General features: G+C 36.7%; 1 protein-coding gene across 1 annotated transcript in view; it reads right to left on the reverse strand.

Annotated features, from left to right (window-relative positions):
- The window catches only part of LOC107595026 (transient receptor potential cation channel subfamily M member 3-like), a 93,384-nt gene that overhangs the window by 48,962 nt on the left and 24,945 nt on the right, over positions 1 to 19,477 (reverse strand). Inside the window, exons 2-6 of the mRNA XM_016285301.1 lie at positions 6,197 to 6,276; positions 5,346 to 5,547; positions 4,235 to 4,448; positions 3,900 to 4,024; positions 1,845 to 2,016 (exon numbers count right to left, since the gene is read on the reverse strand). Coding sequence (XP_016140787.1) covers positions 1,845 to 2,016; positions 3,900 to 4,024; positions 4,235 to 4,448; positions 5,346 to 5,547; positions 6,197 to 6,276 — 793 coding nt within the window. The remainder of the gene's footprint in view (positions 1 to 1,844; positions 2,017 to 3,899; positions 4,025 to 4,234; positions 4,449 to 5,345; positions 5,548 to 6,196; positions 6,277 to 19,477) is intronic.

The raw sequence follows: 19,477 nt of genomic DNA on the forward strand, positions 1-19,477 counted from the left end.
GGTAGATTACTTACAGATTGCTATCCGTTACTGATTCCAATTTTCATGACAAAAATTGTAGTAAGTAACATAATCCATTACATTAAATGCCGATGATACTCAACTATATATCTCAACAAGACCAGATGAAACTTCTAAATTATCTAAGCTAACGGAGTGTGTTAAAAATGTAAAAGAATGGATGACCAATAATTTTCTCCTATTAAATTCGGATAAGACAGAGATATTACTTATTGGACCAAAAGACAGTACGCCGAATCTCGTGGATTACAATTTGCAACTAGACGGACATTTTAGGTAATATAATGAGGCTACTTTTTGATTACTTTTGACCGAATTCATTTATCACATTGTTTTAAATAGGATACTCTTGTACCATATCGACATAAAAATGCAAAGAAAAAGAAAATATATTTCATCTGTTGTTACCGATAACATGAAGTGCATTCAACATTACATTATCAAGGTTTGTAAAGGAACTGCAGGGGATTTGTGAGTTTAATTTGTGCATTATAATGTGTTTGAAAGACAAAAGCCTTGCAAAGACAGTAATACATGATTAAATAACTCTCTGAGTGATCATTCAAATAAAAAATGTCCTTGTTTATCAGTAATTGATGTAATGTTGAAATACTAAGAAAAACGTATAATAAGTGAAATATTTTTTGTAAATCCAGGGGCCTCTCAGTAACTTTAGCCACCCAACTACTGACTGGTCTTTGTGTGAATGTCCACAAAACTGAAAGACTTTCTGAATATATATATATAAGTGGTAGACAATTTCATAAAGGGTCACTTAAAAAATGAAAAAGAATAATTAGGGAGAATCAATAAATTATGAGTAATTTATTGCTATTGAATGAATAATATGTAATCATGTAATCAATAAAAAAGTAACTGTAGTCTGATTCTGAGTATTCTAAAATGTAATTTTAATCTAATTACAAGTATTTAATTACTGGATTACATAATCCAGATTACATGTCACTATATTTACTATAATTTGGTTTAATAAATCCCTGCATTTCTGCCACAATCCAGTTTAAGCAGTTGCTTTATGTGCTGAAACACTGTCATGCTGTGATTAACTAATTTTTATTCTTTTCAGATTTTATTTTACGCTTTCTATATAATGTGAATTAGGCTCAATAAAGGTTGCACCTCAACACTATTAGCCTGCCATAATTAATGTTGCATTACTATTGCCCATGGAAATCAAGCCAATTTAATTTCAAAGAGATGTTTCTATGCATTTGCCATTGATAATAATAGCATTTCTCAAATTACAGATAATGTTATAATCGAGCATATATAAAGGCGCAGGAGAGAAATCTTATAACAACTAATCAAAGTATGCATGAGCAGGCCATAAGCAGTCTGAGTATAAATGCACTTTTAAATGACCCTAAATGATCCACATGAGCACAAACAAAACAGGGGCATTCGTTTTTGAGTGTGTTTATGATTTACTGCATTTTCACTGGCTCTAATCTGAATGTGTTCCTTCAGCTGAATGATGTTTATTTGATATCTTTATGCGAGTAAATGGAGTGAGTGCAGTTGAAGAGGGCTTTGTGCTCTCAGTGCAGTCAATTCTGAATCTCGCAACTTGTGTAGCATTTTGGCGTTGAGCCACAAACTGATCTGGGCATTTCTGACCAGAATCTATAGAGAAACTTCTCTGTGGGCTTTTGAAGATCAGCACAACAGAACCTAGAAATAGTGACTGAGGACAGAAGACTATTATAACCTCTCTTGAAAAGAATTTAAAAGCGCCATTGAATTTGCAGTTTGGAGTAATAACATTAACATTAGCATCTCTAATTACCCGCAAATGTACTCACGTGTGTTGATCTTTTGCAGAGAGATGTGCTTCTCTAGCTGTCTGCGCAGTTTGACTTCTGCTCCGTACTTTCCGGTGGTGCCATTATCAGCCAAAATGAAGTGGGAGTGTAGACTGTTGAGTACCGTTAGCTTACTAAGAGGGTTAGACATCGTCTGGTACGGCCGGACCACCTGCAATACACACCGAATAAAAGTAAAAAAGATGCTGTTCAGGGATGTTCAGGACAAGAAAAATTAAACAAAGGTGAAAGTGACGTGCTACAAAAAGCATCCACATGCACAAGTAGCATTCAGTAATCATAGATCACTAGTAACAAAAAAAGCTTTATTTTGTATTTAAAATGCAGATAAATAAATAAAAGCACTGAAACTCTACAAGTTTGTTATGTTCTCCAGCATGATTTGAGAATGACCCAGAGAATGTCTTATAGTATCAGATTGTCTGTACAAAGAGTCATGTGCTCAGTGCCACACATTTACTTATTTGATCAGCGACCTAGAAATAGAAATGCCACAACATTGTCTTTAAAACATTCACCAGACCAGACCAGACTAGAGAGGGGTGGGGGGTGAGTGGGGTCTCGGAAGCGAGAGAGACAGAACCAAAATCTTGTATGAACGAGGGGGTATAGAGATCAGTGGTTATAAATAAAGAATGATTCTATCACTGTGTCTCAGTTGTGCACCAGTCCCCAGAGATACACAGACAAGCTGAGGTGAAACTGAGTAGATGTATGTAGTGGCTAACATATAAATTATTTATAGAATTCATGCAGAGATAACCTGAAAATCATTCCATTGTTATCTGGAGATTCACTCTTGTAAATAAGGAATTCAATGAATATATCAATTTTAATTTAATTTTAACGAAAGCACATTTTGTGAAATATGCCCTGACTTGAGCCAAACAATGTCTTATTGGTCATTTAGAAAAACAAACTATACTAAAAGAGCTCTAGTTATTAAATAGCAACAGTCACAGCCCTCTACGAACACCTTGGCAATTGAATCGACATTGGCTAGTAATTTTTTTAGTTTAATCGCCAGACTGATATATATATATATATATATATATATATTTTGTTTACTCTATATATATATATATATATATATATGTTTGTTTGTAAAATGGCAGTTTTATATATATATATATATGAAAGTACACACTTAACATCAGTCTGTCAAGCATTATAATATGATAATCAATATTATTTAATGATATAACTTTAGTAATTAGAATTAAAACTTGATAACCATGTATGAATGCATATTAATCATTTTAACTGAACTTCGGACTGGTGGTGGTGCTTTTGTGGTCATTCAGTGTTTCTGTAAAAAAAAAAAAATTGGGGAAAAACGAACAAAAAATACTGATAAGATAACAATGATACGAATTCTACTAATAAGAACAATATAAAACACACCAAGAATTAATGAGCTACTGGAGTCATGAATATTAATCAGGTTGTGTGCGTTCGCTTGAACTGATTTGCTGAAATCAAAACAGGGACGATAATAGGTGAGCACCAGCCAATGAGGTTGCCATTTGCGCATTAGTTCCGCTCACTACCGGAGAAAGCGGTAGTTCTTAAAAGCTGAAGAATTCCAAAGGAACTCTGTTATTTTGACAGCAAAATACAACAAAGAATATCGTTTACATGTAGCGCGCATAGGTAGCGCATCAATTCTCTCTCTCCCTCTCTCGCAGCGTGTGTGTGAAACAAAGCGACGGCGAGTCGTGCGCCTTCACACTAGAGTTTACGGTACGATAATTACAGGTGCGTTGCACATCCATTCAGATGAACTGAAAAACAGCACAGATCGCTTGGCGGAGAGTGAAACTCTAATGCGCTCAGTCAGAGAGTGTTCGGCGAGTGAAAATATATCTGAGCTAAACTTATACTTAGCCTCCAACTCACACACTGGCGAGTAAAATCTGAGAATTTATTAGCAATTGGCTAATATTAGACGTAATTTAGTCGCCCAGAGTGAAGATTTAGTCGCATATGCGAGTGATTTACTCGCAATGTAGAGGGTTGAGTCAAGTCACTTACATCTTTGCCCACCAGGTCTTCCTGGTTCTCCACAATCCCCCAGGGGGCAATACCGATAGTACAGATCTTCCCTCTCGACTTGGAAGCGTGGTCTTTTAGAGCATCACCAACATGCCTTATGACTCCTGTGGTGGCAGAAGGGAAGAGATAACAGATTCTCAGTGTGAGAGATACAGTTTCACACAATGCATCAAGGACATTGAGATAGCACACAGTTACTCTTGATCTTCTCTAGAAGTTTAGATAGCATCAGCTTTCACTAGCTTTGCTCAGCATCTTAATACGAGTAATCTAATTAGAATCTTAATTAAACTGAAAAATACATGAATACACACCAGTATTAACTCCTCCAGTGAAGATCCAGGCCCCAGTGGTCATGGCCGCCTTGATGAGACCCTTGCCGAAGACTTGCTTGAGTTTGGGCTGCAGCTCGAAGTTCTGAAGTCCTCCATGAACAGAGATGAGCAGTTTGGGAAGCTCCAGTTGCCACTCCTTTGTCATCAGATGCAGCAGTAAGTCTGGCTTAGCGTCGTAAGACACTCGTACATACTGACAAAACATAAAAACAAAATGATCTTGAGACATTCTTTAAGAGTACACATCTAAGATGTTGCAATACCATTCAGTAGTTTGGAGTTTAAAAGAAGTATTTTATGCTTAACAAGGCTGCAATTATTTCATAAAAAATACAGTGACAGTAATATTGTGAAATATTATTACAATTTAAAACATGTTTCTTATTTTAATATATTTTAAAATGTCATTTATTCCTGTGATGGTAAAGCTGAATTTTCTGCTGCAGCAGCCATTACTCCAGTTTTCAGTGTCAAATGATCGTTCAGAAATTATTTAATATGCTGATTTGTTGCTCAAGAAACATTTCTTCTTATTATCATTGTGGAAAGAAACCATGATTTTATTTTCAGGATTCAAGCTGTATTTGCAAATAACACAGCCAGCAAGACTGAACTGTCATTTATGAATGTGATTAAGGTCAACATGAAATCAAAACTTACTTCATGTTTTTGAGATCAAAGCACAGATTTTTTTTCTTTGGAACAGGCTTTGGAATCAATCAAAATAAAGTCAGACTTGCTCTTTTTAAACCACTGATGTCACTTGTGTAATGTTAAATAACAGCCAAATGTCTGGTATGCAATATCCACTTATTATTATTATCCAATAAATTCCCAATTAATAAAATCAGTTCCCACCCTACGTTTTGTCTTACTGAACATCCTCTAAAATATCGTATATCACTTTATGGCAGTAAAATGGATAATATTTAAAAGCTTGCATGATCTACAGACATTAATAAATGCCTCACAAAAGGAATTTAATTCTAAAAGGTTCATGGATATTTGATCAGAGTTAAAATATTGTAATATTTTTATAGAGTTATCATCAGAATCAAACAGTTGTTAATAAGAGATTGAATAGCTGTACCATTGCTTTGTTGGAGTGTCCACCTCCCTGGAACTCAATGGTTCCAAAGGCGTCAGTGGGACTGAGCTGGGTGTGCTTGCTGATGGACCACTTCTCTGACAAGCTGTCATTCTTTGGCACCCGCTCTGACTTCTCATTCTGATTGGATGAGATGCTGGGGGGCAGGCCAATATGTTGACCAATTAGTCGGCCACAACAGCACCTGTGACAGAAGACACAACCATTGTGAAAGTAAGTGAATGCCCCTTAAATTAGAAGTCAAAGCTGTCAGCAAGTGATCTACACTCTTAAAAATAAAGGTTCTTTATTGGCATCAGTGGTTCCTCAAATAACCTTTACCATCCATGGAACCTTTTCATTCCACAAAAGGTTCTTTATAGTGAAATGTTCTTCACACTACGAAAAAATGGTTCTTTTAAGAACTGTTCACTGAAAGGTTCTTTGGGGAACCAAAACTGGTTCTTCTATGGCATCGCTGTGAAAACCCCCTTTTGGAACCTTTATTTTTAAGAGTGTAAAATAGACATTATTTGAGGATTTCAAAAGTATTCGAGAGGCTTTGAGATTTACATTTCAGTGCCAGATTAATTATAGTAAACTAACAAATTCTTCACATCTTAAAAATGGTATGTAAAAGAAGCAAGATATCATTTATCATCAAGTGTTCACTTCGTCACTCAGTGCGACTATCTTTAGATTCTCTAACAGCTTCAAACAAGGCTGCACTAATGTAGAATCATTTCTCTTTCATTAATAGTACAAACACATTTAGTTACATCTAAATATGGTTTAAATGTGTGTGATCAAAATGCATATTTTGCTAAGACTACAGCAGTAGTAGCGCTACTCACCTATGGGGGTCTTTGGTGCTTACAATAATGTGCACACATTCTCTCTTGCTGAAAGCTCTTTCTATCCATGATTTCTGTGCCTGGGGAGAAACACAATAGGTGTAAGTTGCAGAAATCACTAGAGGTAGAAATGTCAGCTTCATCCATCCACTTAAGAGACCAGTAAATCCCAAACTAAAAATAACCAAAGTACACATTTGACCAGTCTTTTATTTTTTTTTTTACACATTGCAGCACCATGAAGTAGAGCTTTATCATACTTTAGTCCTGTATTAAAGGGGTCATATGATGCTTTTTAAAAAATCATTATTTTGTGTATTTGGTGTAACAGAATATGTTGACATGCGTTACCTATTCACCAATTGTTGTTCAATCAGAGCTTTATGAACTGGTCCCTTGGTTTATGTTTTACTTTTTAAATATTTTAAATAAATGATCATTATTATGTATTATTGGCTGATATTATTCTTTTATTTTTCTATTCTTGTCAGTGCTTTTGTCATGTGCATTGATGCTTTAGCAATACTTTGAGAAACATGCCAATAAGGACTTTTTTTTGAGGAGCTCAAAGACTGACAGGACGGAAGCCTGTGGTGAGGGTGAGACCTCAGATATGTGCTATATAAGCTAATTTTAGCACAGCACATATAAAATGCTCATTTTACATTGGTAGTTCAGAAGGCAATAGACACAATGGCATAAATGACAGGAAGTGGAAAGATGTAAAGATGAAGGAAAAAATAAGATGAACTTCATAATCAAATTATTGTAATATATACAGTGGGGAAAAAAAGTATTTAGTCAGCCACCAATTGTGCAAGTTCTCCCACTTCATTTTTATTTTACCACGTCAATTTATGGGTTGAAACAATATATTTATTTACAAAAAATATCTTTATTTTTTGCACATTTATAGAATTTACTGGCCTTACATATTAAAAGCGATATAAAATATGTTATGCTTTAAATATAATATAAATAAAGGACGTTATCATGCAAACCAGTGGTTGTGTGGAGTATTTTACAAAAGTTTAGAGGATTTAAATGAAACTGTAAAGATTAATTCATGTATGGAGTAAAATAAGCTAGTATTACAGTAAAAATGAATCAACCCATTATGCTTGGTTAAATAAACAACCCCATTTGCTGGGTAAAATTAACCCAAAATGTGTTCTGTTCTATATTTACATAGCCCTTGGGTTAAAAATAACCTAAATTGAGTTGTTTTAAACCCAGTGTTTTTTAGAGTGTAGAGGGTGTTAAGAGATCCTAACTATCTTGCTCTATTATTTCTTAAAAAGCTGACAACTGTCATTGGTAACGCCTGTCTCCAGTATCCCCCAGTTCCCTGCCCTGACCCCTACTGAGGTGTTGGGATCTTAATAAAGACACTCCACTGAAAGTTCATTTAATGTAGATTAGAGCTTCATTTCCCCACTGTTTAGCCTAATTAAAGCCTCTGCAGATTAGTTAAAGACTGTTTATACAGGGGCATTGCAGGATAAAGTATTGGTAACACCTATATCATCACAGAAGAGCTCTCCATGGGTATATGAGAGAGCAGTGCTTTTGGACAGAGAATAGAGGGAGCTACTCAGGTTAAGCGGTGTAAGATTAATAATTTAATTTGAGGATAATTGGCATCAGCGTTCCCCATGTGAGCAGAAGCTATATTTCCAGGTAATGTGCAGTATGCCAGTGATCTTTGCAAAAATAAATGGCACACTGGCAAGCTACATATGCATCATAGATAGACTAATATAGTAAATAACTGAGTCATCACTGTTCGTAAAATATTAAAGGCACAATATGTACGTTTTCGTCACTAGGGGGCGCATATTCAAAACAAACAAGAAAGAAAGGTGTAGTTTGATGACGCCGTGACTGAGTGTGGAATCATGAGAGTTGTCGTCTTCATTCCCACAGCCGATAAAATCTGACGGGACTCGGGCAGAAATCATGTTAATTGATGAGCTAATGTATTAAAGGGGTCATATGATGCTTTTTTAAAGATCATTATTTTGTGTATTTGGTGTAACAGAATATGTTGACATGCTTTAATGTTCAAAAAGTGGGGCTAAAAGTCGTGGAAGTGAAATGAGGCCACTGGAGTGATTGCTAACAGCAGCAGAGCTTTTATTATGCCACAGTCGACTGCTTCTGCTTCTTCCGGTCATGCGTATGTGGGGTAAAACAGCGCTGTTTTATACTAGATACATTTGAGTGTACTGAAAGTTCCATTATAATGCTACTCTGTGTGTTCGTCACCTGTCAAATAAAATGCATAACATATTAAAGTGTCTTTGGGGTATCCATGTTTTCAACAAAATAAAACCGGAAAAATCGAGGGGTTATGACGTCATTGGCAGGCGACGCAATGACACTATAGACACGGTCCGTGTCACTAGTTAAAATTGCTTATTTCCCTGGATTTAAACATTCTTCAAAACATTTGGAATAATGTAAGTACACAAGTCAGCAAAATATATAACACTGTTCTAGTGGTTTTGGGATATTTTAATCAAAAAATCGTACATATTGTGCCTTTAACTGATCTAGAAACACTATCATTCGAAATGCAAAATACATTTAATGTTTTTGAGCTGCACTTATTTGATCAAAAATACAGTAAAAACAGTAATATTATGAAAAATTCTGTTTTCTGTTTAAATTTTAAAATTAATTTTATTCCTGCAATGGCAAAGATGAATTTTCAGCATCATAATCCTTCAGAAATCATTCTAATATACTGATTTCATGCTCAAGAAGCATTTCTTATTATTATCAAGGTTGAAAACAGTGTTGCCTAATATTTTTGTGGAAACCGTAATATATTTTTTTTCCCAGGATTCCCAGGTAAATACGCCGTTCAAAAGTACATAATTTATTAGAAATATAAAGACCTTCTGTAACACTGTAAATGTCTTTATTGTCACCAAAAATATAATGCATAGCTGCTGGATTATTTTTTGTATTAATTTTTAAGTACTAAAAAATTCTTACTGACACCAAACAGTAGTGTATGTTTAACTTCAGTTATCTAAAACTGTAAACATCTAAATTATATGCCGCACACTGGGTATAAATAATTGAACATTTTATATTTCTTAATAGAACAATTTAGAATTTTTTACAATGATGCAGACTTGTGTATATAATACAAATCCACCAGAAAAAAAATTCTTAAGGGAACTTTAGCTCAGTTGTACCTTATATTCCATTTATGAAGTTTCATAGAAGATTCTCATGCATGTTGTACAACCATTGTATTTGACGTTTATCCCTCCCTGGCTAATAGGCCTGAGTTTAGTATGGATGAGATCATGACAATCTTCTTCAAGCACTAAAATACCTGTAAATGGATTTTGGAGCCTCCGTAGAGGACAGATCAAGATGTTTTCACAGGAAAAAAGAGAAGGCTTTTCCATTCCATTAGGTCTGGAATCAGCTGAAAGCTTTTAGCAACTGCAAGGTCACCTAGAGGTAACATGAATTTACTCAGAAGGTTCATTGCTGAAATTTGCATAAGAAACTGATTGCTTGATCACTATTATCAGATGTATGTGTACACAGATTCCTTCCCCCACACAAATACGCTATATGAACACACATAAAATGGCTTTCCATGTTTACTTTCATGATTTTGATGCTTGGAAAATTCAAAAACCAGAGGTAAAGACTATTGACGTATTTGCCCCTTCAGATACCGCTGCTTTTGCGCAGCAGAGTTCAGAAAAACTGCTTTGACATCAACTAAACTAACTTCACCAGCAAGAATAACCACCTAAATCAACCATGTTGGCCAACCGGTTTTAACAGCCTAGTTTTGATGGTGAACATCATGGCTATGGTAGTCCACCAGCTAGACAAGCATCAAACTAGCATTAATCAGCAAAAACCAGCTTGGACCAGCATGAGGAAACTGGTTAAAACCACTTTCAAACAGATTCTGATCCATAATAAAACCTCTATTGTGAAAAAGTCTTACATTCTTTACCTACATTGACTTTACAAGCGCAACTGGCTACATAAACAAACACACATTCTCTCTTTCACACGCACACTCAATATCTGTCTTCATAATCTGCTCAGGTTCTACACAGTTCTCCCCTGTTCTTTTCCTTTTCAGCATCCTGTGGCTTAGCTGCTCAGTTTGGCATGAAAACAAGCAGGGGATCAGGCCAACCCTGAGAGGTATGTGTGTACATGTGTGTGTCTGTGATATGTGTATGTAATAAAACCCAGCATTAGTGACTGACCTAAACGGTTTGTTTTGTGGTCATCTGGTCGATTCAAAACATTGCATCTTTGCAGAGTTAAAAAAGAAAGCTATTGCCTAGAGTTACATCACTCACCAAAGATAATTTACAGAAAGTTGATGGGCTTCAGAATAAACCCTCTTAAAATGTTGCAGAAAATGTAAAGCATAAAGTCATGAGGCAATGTATTTCCTAGAATTCTTAAGCTGTGACAGTAAACAACAGACAGGCAATCATGGGATCCCTTTATTTCTAGCATTAACATGCATTACACATCTGGGTAGTATCTGAACTACCGTTGCAGGATTGCATATGCAACTTAATTCAAATATATCTCCATCAGACTTGTCTCCACAAAGAGCAAATTGTCACCATATATCCAATGTTTCCATCTTTAGGAATTCATTACAACTAACTTGGAAGTTTTTAGAATTGCATGGAAAAACAGTATGTACAGCTAGAGACAGGCTCTAAAAGCTGCCAGGGCAGAGCATATCCGCAAACTCATAGAAAATAACCAAAACAATCCAAGGTTTTTATTTAGCACAGTGGCTAGATTAACAAATAATCAGACACCACCCAAACTAAATATTCCCTCACAGTTTAGCAGTAATGACTTTATGAATTTCTTCACTGATAAAATAGATAGCATCAGAAATATAATAACAAATGTAGAATTGACAGCGTCTTGTAATTCAGCTTCATTCATTGCACCCAAAGAAAAACTGCAGTGCTTTACAACTATAGGACAGGAAGATCTAAATATACTTATCACTGCATCTAAACCAACAACATGTTTATTAGATCCTGTACCCACTAAATTACTGAAAGAGTTGTTACCTGTAGCAGAAGAACTGCTTATCAATATTATTAACTCGCCGTTATCTCTAGGTCATGTCCCAAAACCATTCAAGCTGGCGGTTATTAAGCCTCTTATTAAGAAACCACAACTAGATCCTAGTCAACTGGCAAATTACAGACCCATTTCAAATATTCCTAAATATGTCTAAAATTTTTGAAAAAGATTTTTAGACAAAGTCTGCTCAATTGTGCTCCTTCCTGCAAAAAAAGAAAAGAAAAAAAAAAGATATCTATGAAGAATTTCATAGTCAGGTTCCAGGCCCCTTCATAGCACACAAACTGCACTAGTTAAAATTACAAATGACTTGCTTCTTACGTCAGACCAAGGCTGTATCTCATTGCTAGTTTTACTTGATCTTAGTGCTGCGTTCCGACACTATAGATCATGACATACTCATAGATCGACTACAAAACTATACAGGTATCCAAGGGCAGGCTTTAAGATGGTTTAGATCCTACCTTTCCGATTACTATCACTTTGTCTATTTAAATGGGAAATCATCTCAATTAAATCCATTAAAGTATGGAGGCCCTCTGCTATTTTCAATGCACATGTTGCCCCTTGGTAATATTAACGGGATTAGTTTCCATTGTTATGCTGTTGACACTCAACTATATATTTCAACAAAACCAGATGAAACTTCTAAATTATCTAAGCTAACAGAGTGTGTTAAAAATATAAGTATAAGTATATATAAATATATAAATATCCTATTAAAGGGGTCCTATTACGCTCTTTTACAATGTCTTGAATTTGTTTTGGGGGTGTACTAGAACATGCTCTCATGCTTGGTGGTTCGAAAAACATATGATTTTTTTAGATAAAAAAATTAATCTGGCTCAAATTGATAATGGCAATATATCAGAGGGTAGTGATGCTGGGTGTAACTAAAAATGTGCCGCGATATCACAAAGCGGCCCATTAGAATATCATTAAAATAATTCCCGCCTATGGAAATACGGAAAGGGTATAACTGCAGCCTGGAGATCTCCAAATGGGGACGTGGCTTCCTCCCATTGACAGACAGGCACATGACACACATGCGCAATTTTTCCCCCCAATCCACTTCAGTGCAAACTCCGCCCCACAGCTGATTCTAAAGATTTTATTGGTTGTGTCAATTAAAGTGTTGATTTCCTGCACTATGCTACAAAAAAATGCTAACCCCTAAACCTACCCCACACCTGACCCTAACCCTAACCAGTGAAATTGACTGCATGGCGGGATTGGCACTGAATAGCGTGGTAAAGAAAGTTGCAATTCAGGAGATAAACATTTATTAAGATTATGCGATATGAGATCGTTCCGTAACTCCTCAAACGGACCTCACCGGACAACAAAACCCGGAAAACAAACGCTGTAGTCCAAATGAGCTGTTCATTGTAGTTCTTGAAAAGGGATTTTTTAAAAACGAAATATCTCCCTTTGGAGTGGACTTTGAGATTTGTATGTTTGAAGATCTTTTTTATGCCCAAACATACACACTACACACTGACTAAAATTCAAAAAGTGAAAAAGCATAATAGGACCCCTTTAAATTCAGATAAGACAGAGATATTACTTATTGGACCAGAAAACAGTACACAGAATCTCGTAGATTACAATTTGCATCTAGACAGATGTACTGTTACTTCCTCTACAGTCAAAAATTTGGATGTTATATTAGACAGCAACTTGTCTTTTGAAAATCATATTTCCCATGTTATAAAAACAGCATTCTTCGATCTTAGAATCATTGCCAAGTTACGAAACATGATACCTGTTTCTGATGCAGAAAAGCTAGTTCATGCGTTCATGACCTCTAGACTGGACTATTGTAATGCACTGCTAGCTGGTTGTCCTGCATCTTCAATAAACAAGCTACAGCTAGTCCAAAATGCAGCGGCTAGAGTTCTTACCAGGTCAAGAAAATATGATCATATTACCCCAATTTTACATTCTCTGCACTGGCTACCTATTAAATTCCGTATCAGTTACAAAATATTACAACTTACTTTTAAGGCCCTAAATGGTTTAGCTCCTGCTTACCTAACTAGTCTTCTATCACGCTACAATCCATCACGCTCCCTAAGGTCGCAAAACTCTGGACTCTTGGTAGTTCCTAGGATAGCAAAGTTCACTAAAGGAGGTAGTGGACCTTGTACTTCAGTTACATCTGATCAAATGCACATTAACATTCTTTTTCTTGGGTTGAACACATAATTTTTGCTTAGTTGGAACAGCAGCTACGGTAATTTTTCTCTATTACCTTCTCTGTTTCTGCCACGGGATTGGCATCCTGTGGTAACTAGGAATTACACAAGCTTCAGTCTGGATTCAGCCTTTACAAAGACCTGAGATGACCAAACACCTGAGAAGAGATGATGCCAACTCCTCAGAAGACCTCCGATGATGCCAACCCTTAGACAACATACAAAACTACCACATTTTCTGTAAAGCTGCTTTGCACCGATTCGCATCGTGAAAAGCACTATACAAATAAACTTGAATTGAATTACGTACAGGATATTAATAACAATTAGAAGTGAAGGAAACACAAGAAAAGTATTAAAGCACTGAACAGAAATGAGATTTCAATCTAGTGAAATAATTCAATATCACTGATTAAACTGTGTGGGAAAAATCAGAACCTTAATTAAAAGTGGTCAAAATCCATCCCAGATGATCTCCAAATGCAGTTTTAGTGATTATGATCATCGAAAAAGTATTTTAATGTCAGGTCTTAGATGTATCTATTCACAGACCAATGCCAATGAATATATTTCACATCACAGATGCCTTTAAAAAAAGCAATTCTGTACTTATTAATGTTTTTCAATAACACCCAAGTATGTTTCATTTCAAAGCATTAAGAAGTTCTACACATTTATTTATGGATGCGCTCACGTTCTACAACCACAGCAATGCTCTGAAGTCAATTCAATCAGCATTCGATTTCATATGTACAGGCTCTCCTGGCTCACAAAGAAGGGCTGTATTACTTGAGAAACCCCAGCAACCTCTATCAAACAAAGGCTAACTAACATAAGCTGGTATAAAATCCTGCTAGTTCCTGAGAAATGCAAATCCCTGTAGGCAGAATAGGATTAGCCTGTATAAAATAATGACCATAACTTGGCAGAGTCTTTTCATGCAATAATAGAAGAATGTCACAGGATATGGAGGGAAAGGTAGATAAAGAAAAAGAAGTTACAGGCTAGGAGCAAATGTGTGTGAATGCAAAGAAGCTACTCAGTGAAGCTACAATGTGTGTGTGTGTGTGTGTTGTGCAGGGAAAGCGATAGGCACACATAAGCAGTAATTGAGTGACTAAAGCATGGAGACAGAGCTTGTTTTAGCAACGTCGAGGACAATCCATCTGTAGACCTGCAGAATAAGCATGGGCTCCCTTTCCCATAGGCCTCCCCGGTCCCAGAATGCGCCACCTCAACCAGCTCATAATCACTTGTGGCATGACCATTCTGCCTCTCTGCAATGACTACATGAGGACCTAATTCTCCCAGCCTATCCCAGACAGAGATGGAGAGAGAGAACAGCTACACTTCAGTGCAGCCATTATCGCAGCATTGCTACAAAATGATAAGTGTTACAGTAGATGAAGGTTGTCAGAAACGCTCTCTCTTCTTGGCAGAAAGATGAAATATTAATCTTTCAGCAGCAGGCAGATTGGCAAAGCCGTATGACGAGATCTAAGTCGACCAAAATGTAGAACATTGTTTAGCCTGGCAGGAAAAGATGATTGATGATTACAGCCTATGGTGTTGTTTGGTACCTGCTTATCGGTGCCTTGAGTAAAGTAGACCTATTTTTATAAAACACACATACTGAGTTCTTACTATATTATATGACATTTTCTTGGACTTTTAAGAGATGTTATTGCTCATAATGCATGTTGCTCCAAATAACAGCAGTCGCAACTGCTTTATGACAGCATACAGGTCACTCGGAAAAAAAGCATCATAAAAGTATCATAATATCACAAAAGCATGACTGTGTTTTAATCAATATGAATCTGAGTAGGATTCTGTGTGCAAGTCCAAATACAATTTAAATGTAATGAAAATAATATAATTAAAATTAATTTAAATTTTAAAAACTTGATTGTACTTTATGACTAGAAAATCAACATTTTTCATGGCAAAATTTGAACAATGCCTTGATAAAGCTTTACTTGAAAGTTTTGAAAAAGGTTTAAAGTCTTTAAAGGGGTCATCGGATGCGAAATTGACTTTTACATGTTGTTTGAACATAAATGTGTGTGTGTACACAACCACCCTATAATGATACAAATCCACCCAGTGGTTTTTTTATAATCTCTTAAAATCATTACCCCTTTCTCAAATCAAGCCATTTTCAGATTCTTGCCTGTGTGACGTCACACAGGCCAAGGCCGCTCCCACGCTTGTTGATTGACAGGCATTTTACCTCAGACCCGCCCTGAGTGAGCTGTTATCAGTCCGCCATTGTTTCACCACCGGAGCAGATGTAGACAAGAATGTCTCCTAAGTGATTGAGGTGTTCTGTTGTTGGATGTAATAATGAACATAGCAGTCTTCATTTACTCCCAACATATGAGCTGTAATCTCTTAAAATCATTACCCCTTTCTCAAATCAAGCCATTTTCATATTCTTGCCTGTGTGACGTCACACAGGCCAAGGCCGCTCCCACGCTTGTTGATTGACAGGCATTTTACCTCAGACCCGCCCTGAGTGAGCTGTTATCAGTCCGCCATTGTTTCACCACCGGAGCAGATGTAGACAAGAATGTCTCCTAAGTGATTGAGGTGTTCTGTTGTTGGATGTAATAATGAACATAGCAGTCTTCATTTACTCCCAACATATGAGCTGCTGAAGATTGAGTGGATTACGTTTTTGAAGGGAATGCGCCCCCGATCTGCCTAAATGTGTCTATGTTCGCGCAAATCATTCGTGATCCAGCTTCACCTACAGAAGAAGTGAGTATAAGGTTTTTTTTATGAATCTTTGCAAATCGCCTTTCCTAACAATGTGCTAGTTAGCAAGTTCCACGGCTAAATGCGGCTGAAGTAAACAGTCTCTCAGAGAACTACTCGTCACCCCACGGGTGGGGTGAGCAGAGCTCATTAGCATTTAAAGCGGCACGCAACAAAACAGCTTGCTCTGAAAAGAGCTGTTTTTGGAATGGTAAAAAGAGTGTTGTTTTACACTACCATTGAGAAATTTTAACCAAAGTATGTTATAGACATTTCATTAAGGCCCTAATGAATCAACTTGTGGAAAAACCCCTTTAAGTTTGAAGAATTGCATGCCTTAAAGACAGATAGAATTATCTATAAAACTACAGAATTACAAACAGAACAATATGGATGGATGGACGGACGGACCGACGGACAGATGGAATTACACAATGGCAGAACAATAGACAGAATGACCAATCGATAGAACTAAAGAACAAACTGTGAATAGAGATGGATGGATGGAATGATAAAATGACAGACAGATCAAACAACAGACAGAATGACAGACAGACAGACAGACAGACATAGATAGATAGATAGATAAATTCATGCACATGAACTCAAAAGGAGCCAATTCTTAAATTCCCATCCTGCTTGGAAGCTCAGCTTCTCTATATAATGACTGGAAAAGCTCTAAAATGGGACAGCCAATTATTGAAAAAGTGACATACTGTACATGACTGACAGGCCATGACATTTAGAAGCACTGCTGTACATGGACTCGGTACTGCAGAGATGGCACATCTACCTGCATTTTTTGTCAGGTACATCACTTACCTTGATTTAAACAAGAAGAACGTGTTCCTGGATAAACATCCAACATCCATTCACAATAAATTTTCACCTGCAGGATTATGCATTTATTATGTACTGTATGTGTAGGGTTATATGTTTTGTTTAGAATGCTTACAATGCATACATAAATGTGTTTAAGTGTGACTATTTGTGTGAACCCAGCCACCCTATCTCACATGCACACAAAACCATGAGTGACATTCTACCACACACCCACATGCCTGCGTAGACATGTGTAAAAATAGCTTTAACTATACCAATGGATACAACCCTTATGATGTTGATATTCTCCTACATATGCACAAGAAACTCAAACAGCTTCAGACAGATTATTGTCATAATTTCTTGTCAAATATACATTGCAACGGTTGACTAGAGTATTATTTTGCACCAGCTTGACCATCCAGGATGAGTGGGTCTTTTTTGGGGTTGTTTCCATTCTGCCCGCTCCTGCTTCTTTTAATTGAGCAAGTATTGGTCTGTATTTTCATGTCAGGAGGTGAAAGGTGTGAAATTACCTTTCTCCCTGCCAAAGTCACCCTCCGCTTCCTCGGTAATAATGAGCCACTCCTCTCCTCTCCCCTCTTCTCACCCTCTGTTCTGTGAATGGAAGTGTTCTCACTCGGCAGCGATTATTAAATATGAAATGCTGGAGGTCTACAGAAGACAGACACTTAGCTGAGTGTGAGGTTGTATTGACCAAATACAAGTCACAACACATCAAAATGTCATATTATGGCTTTTTAGGTGCATTTGTGGTCACTCCCTCTGTGATTATGCATAACAAATATGACCCTGGACCACAAAACCAGTCATAAGTAGCACGGGTAAATTTGTAGCAATAGAAAACAATACATTGTATGGGTCAAAATTATCAATTTTTCTTTTATGCCAAAAATCATTAGGATAGGCTATTAAGATCATGTTCCATGAAGATATTTTGTAAATTTCCTACCTTGAATATATTAAAATTAAATTTTTGATTAACAATATGCATTGCAAAGAACTTAATTTGGACAGCTTTAAAGGCAATTTTCTCAATATTTAGATTTTTTTTGCACCCTCAGATTCCAGATTTTCAAATAGTTGTATCTCAGGCCCTGTCCACACGAACGTGGGTATTTTCAAAACCGCAGCTTTTTCTACGTGGTTAGGCCATTCGTCCACACGCAAACGCAGCACCAGTTCACTGAAACTGAACATTTTTTAATTTTTGATTAACAATATGCATTGCAAAGAACTTCATTTGGACAGCTTTAAGGGCAATTTTCTCAATATTTAGATTTTTTTTGCACCCTCAGATTCCAGATTTTCAAATAGTTGTATCTCAGGCCCTGTCCACACGAACGTGGGTATTTTCAAAACCGCAGCTTTTTCTACGTGGTTAGGCCATTCGTCCACACGCAAACGCAACACCAGTTCACTGAAACTGAACATTTTTGAAAACTCCTGCCAGGGTGAAGATTTTCAAAAACTCAGGTTGCAGTGTTATCGTGTAGACAGCAAAACCGGAGAGATTTTGGCTTGTGACGTCAGAGCATGTGATGTTATCTCCGCCTACTGGAAACTTTTTCAGGCTTCTGATTGGCCAACATGGCTTTACAGTTGAGATTATATTGCCACCTGTTGGTTTGGCATGCTCTTGACAGTGCTTCATAGCATGCTTTTGCATTTTGATGTGGATGGAGATTTTTTTTAAAACAGAAGAAGGAAAAACTCTGTTTATAAAAATACTTGTGTACGTGTGGACATGGCCTCAGCCAAATATTGTCCTATCCTAACAAACCATACATCAATGGAAAGCTTATTTGACCAACAAATTGACCCTTATGACTGGTTTTGTGGTCCAGGGTCACAAATAAAGTTAAAGAAATATTTTACAAAATTATCCACATATTTTACCCTGTCAAGCATTTTGTTTTTTATTTCTTTTTACAAAAAATTAAAATAACTTGTCCTGCTGTTTTTGTGAATAAAGTAATTTGTTCTGGGATTGTCCTCAATCTTTCTGGAGTAATATTAGTAGATTTAGTAGATAATAGAATTATATACTGCATATATATACACACACACACAGCAGTGGCGGAGCCATAGGGGTGTCTAGGGTGGCACATCTGATCGGCTACCCTGGGTGCCACCCCAATAATTAATATGCTACAATTTCATTTTCTTTGTTTAATCGTACTGAAAGAAGTGTTTATTTTAGCCTCGAACTCAAGGAAGCGATGCGTCTGGTGCTCTGTATCGCGCTTCATCTCGCCCATTTCCAGCCTCTCATGTACGCGCTCTCGTGCCACACATTCATTTTCTTACAGACTGAAAAACATCGCAGAGCAGAGAGGACACAGACAACGAGCTGACAGACACG

Source organism: Sinocyclocheilus grahami, unplaced genomic scaffold (genome assembly GCF_001515645.1).
Source record: "Sinocyclocheilus grahami isolate Dianchi unplaced genomic scaffold, SAMN03320097.WGS_v1.1 scaffold195.1, whole genome shotgun sequence".
NCBI classification, from domain to species: domain Eukaryota; kingdom Metazoa; phylum Chordata; class Actinopteri; order Cypriniformes; family Cyprinidae; genus Sinocyclocheilus; species Sinocyclocheilus grahami.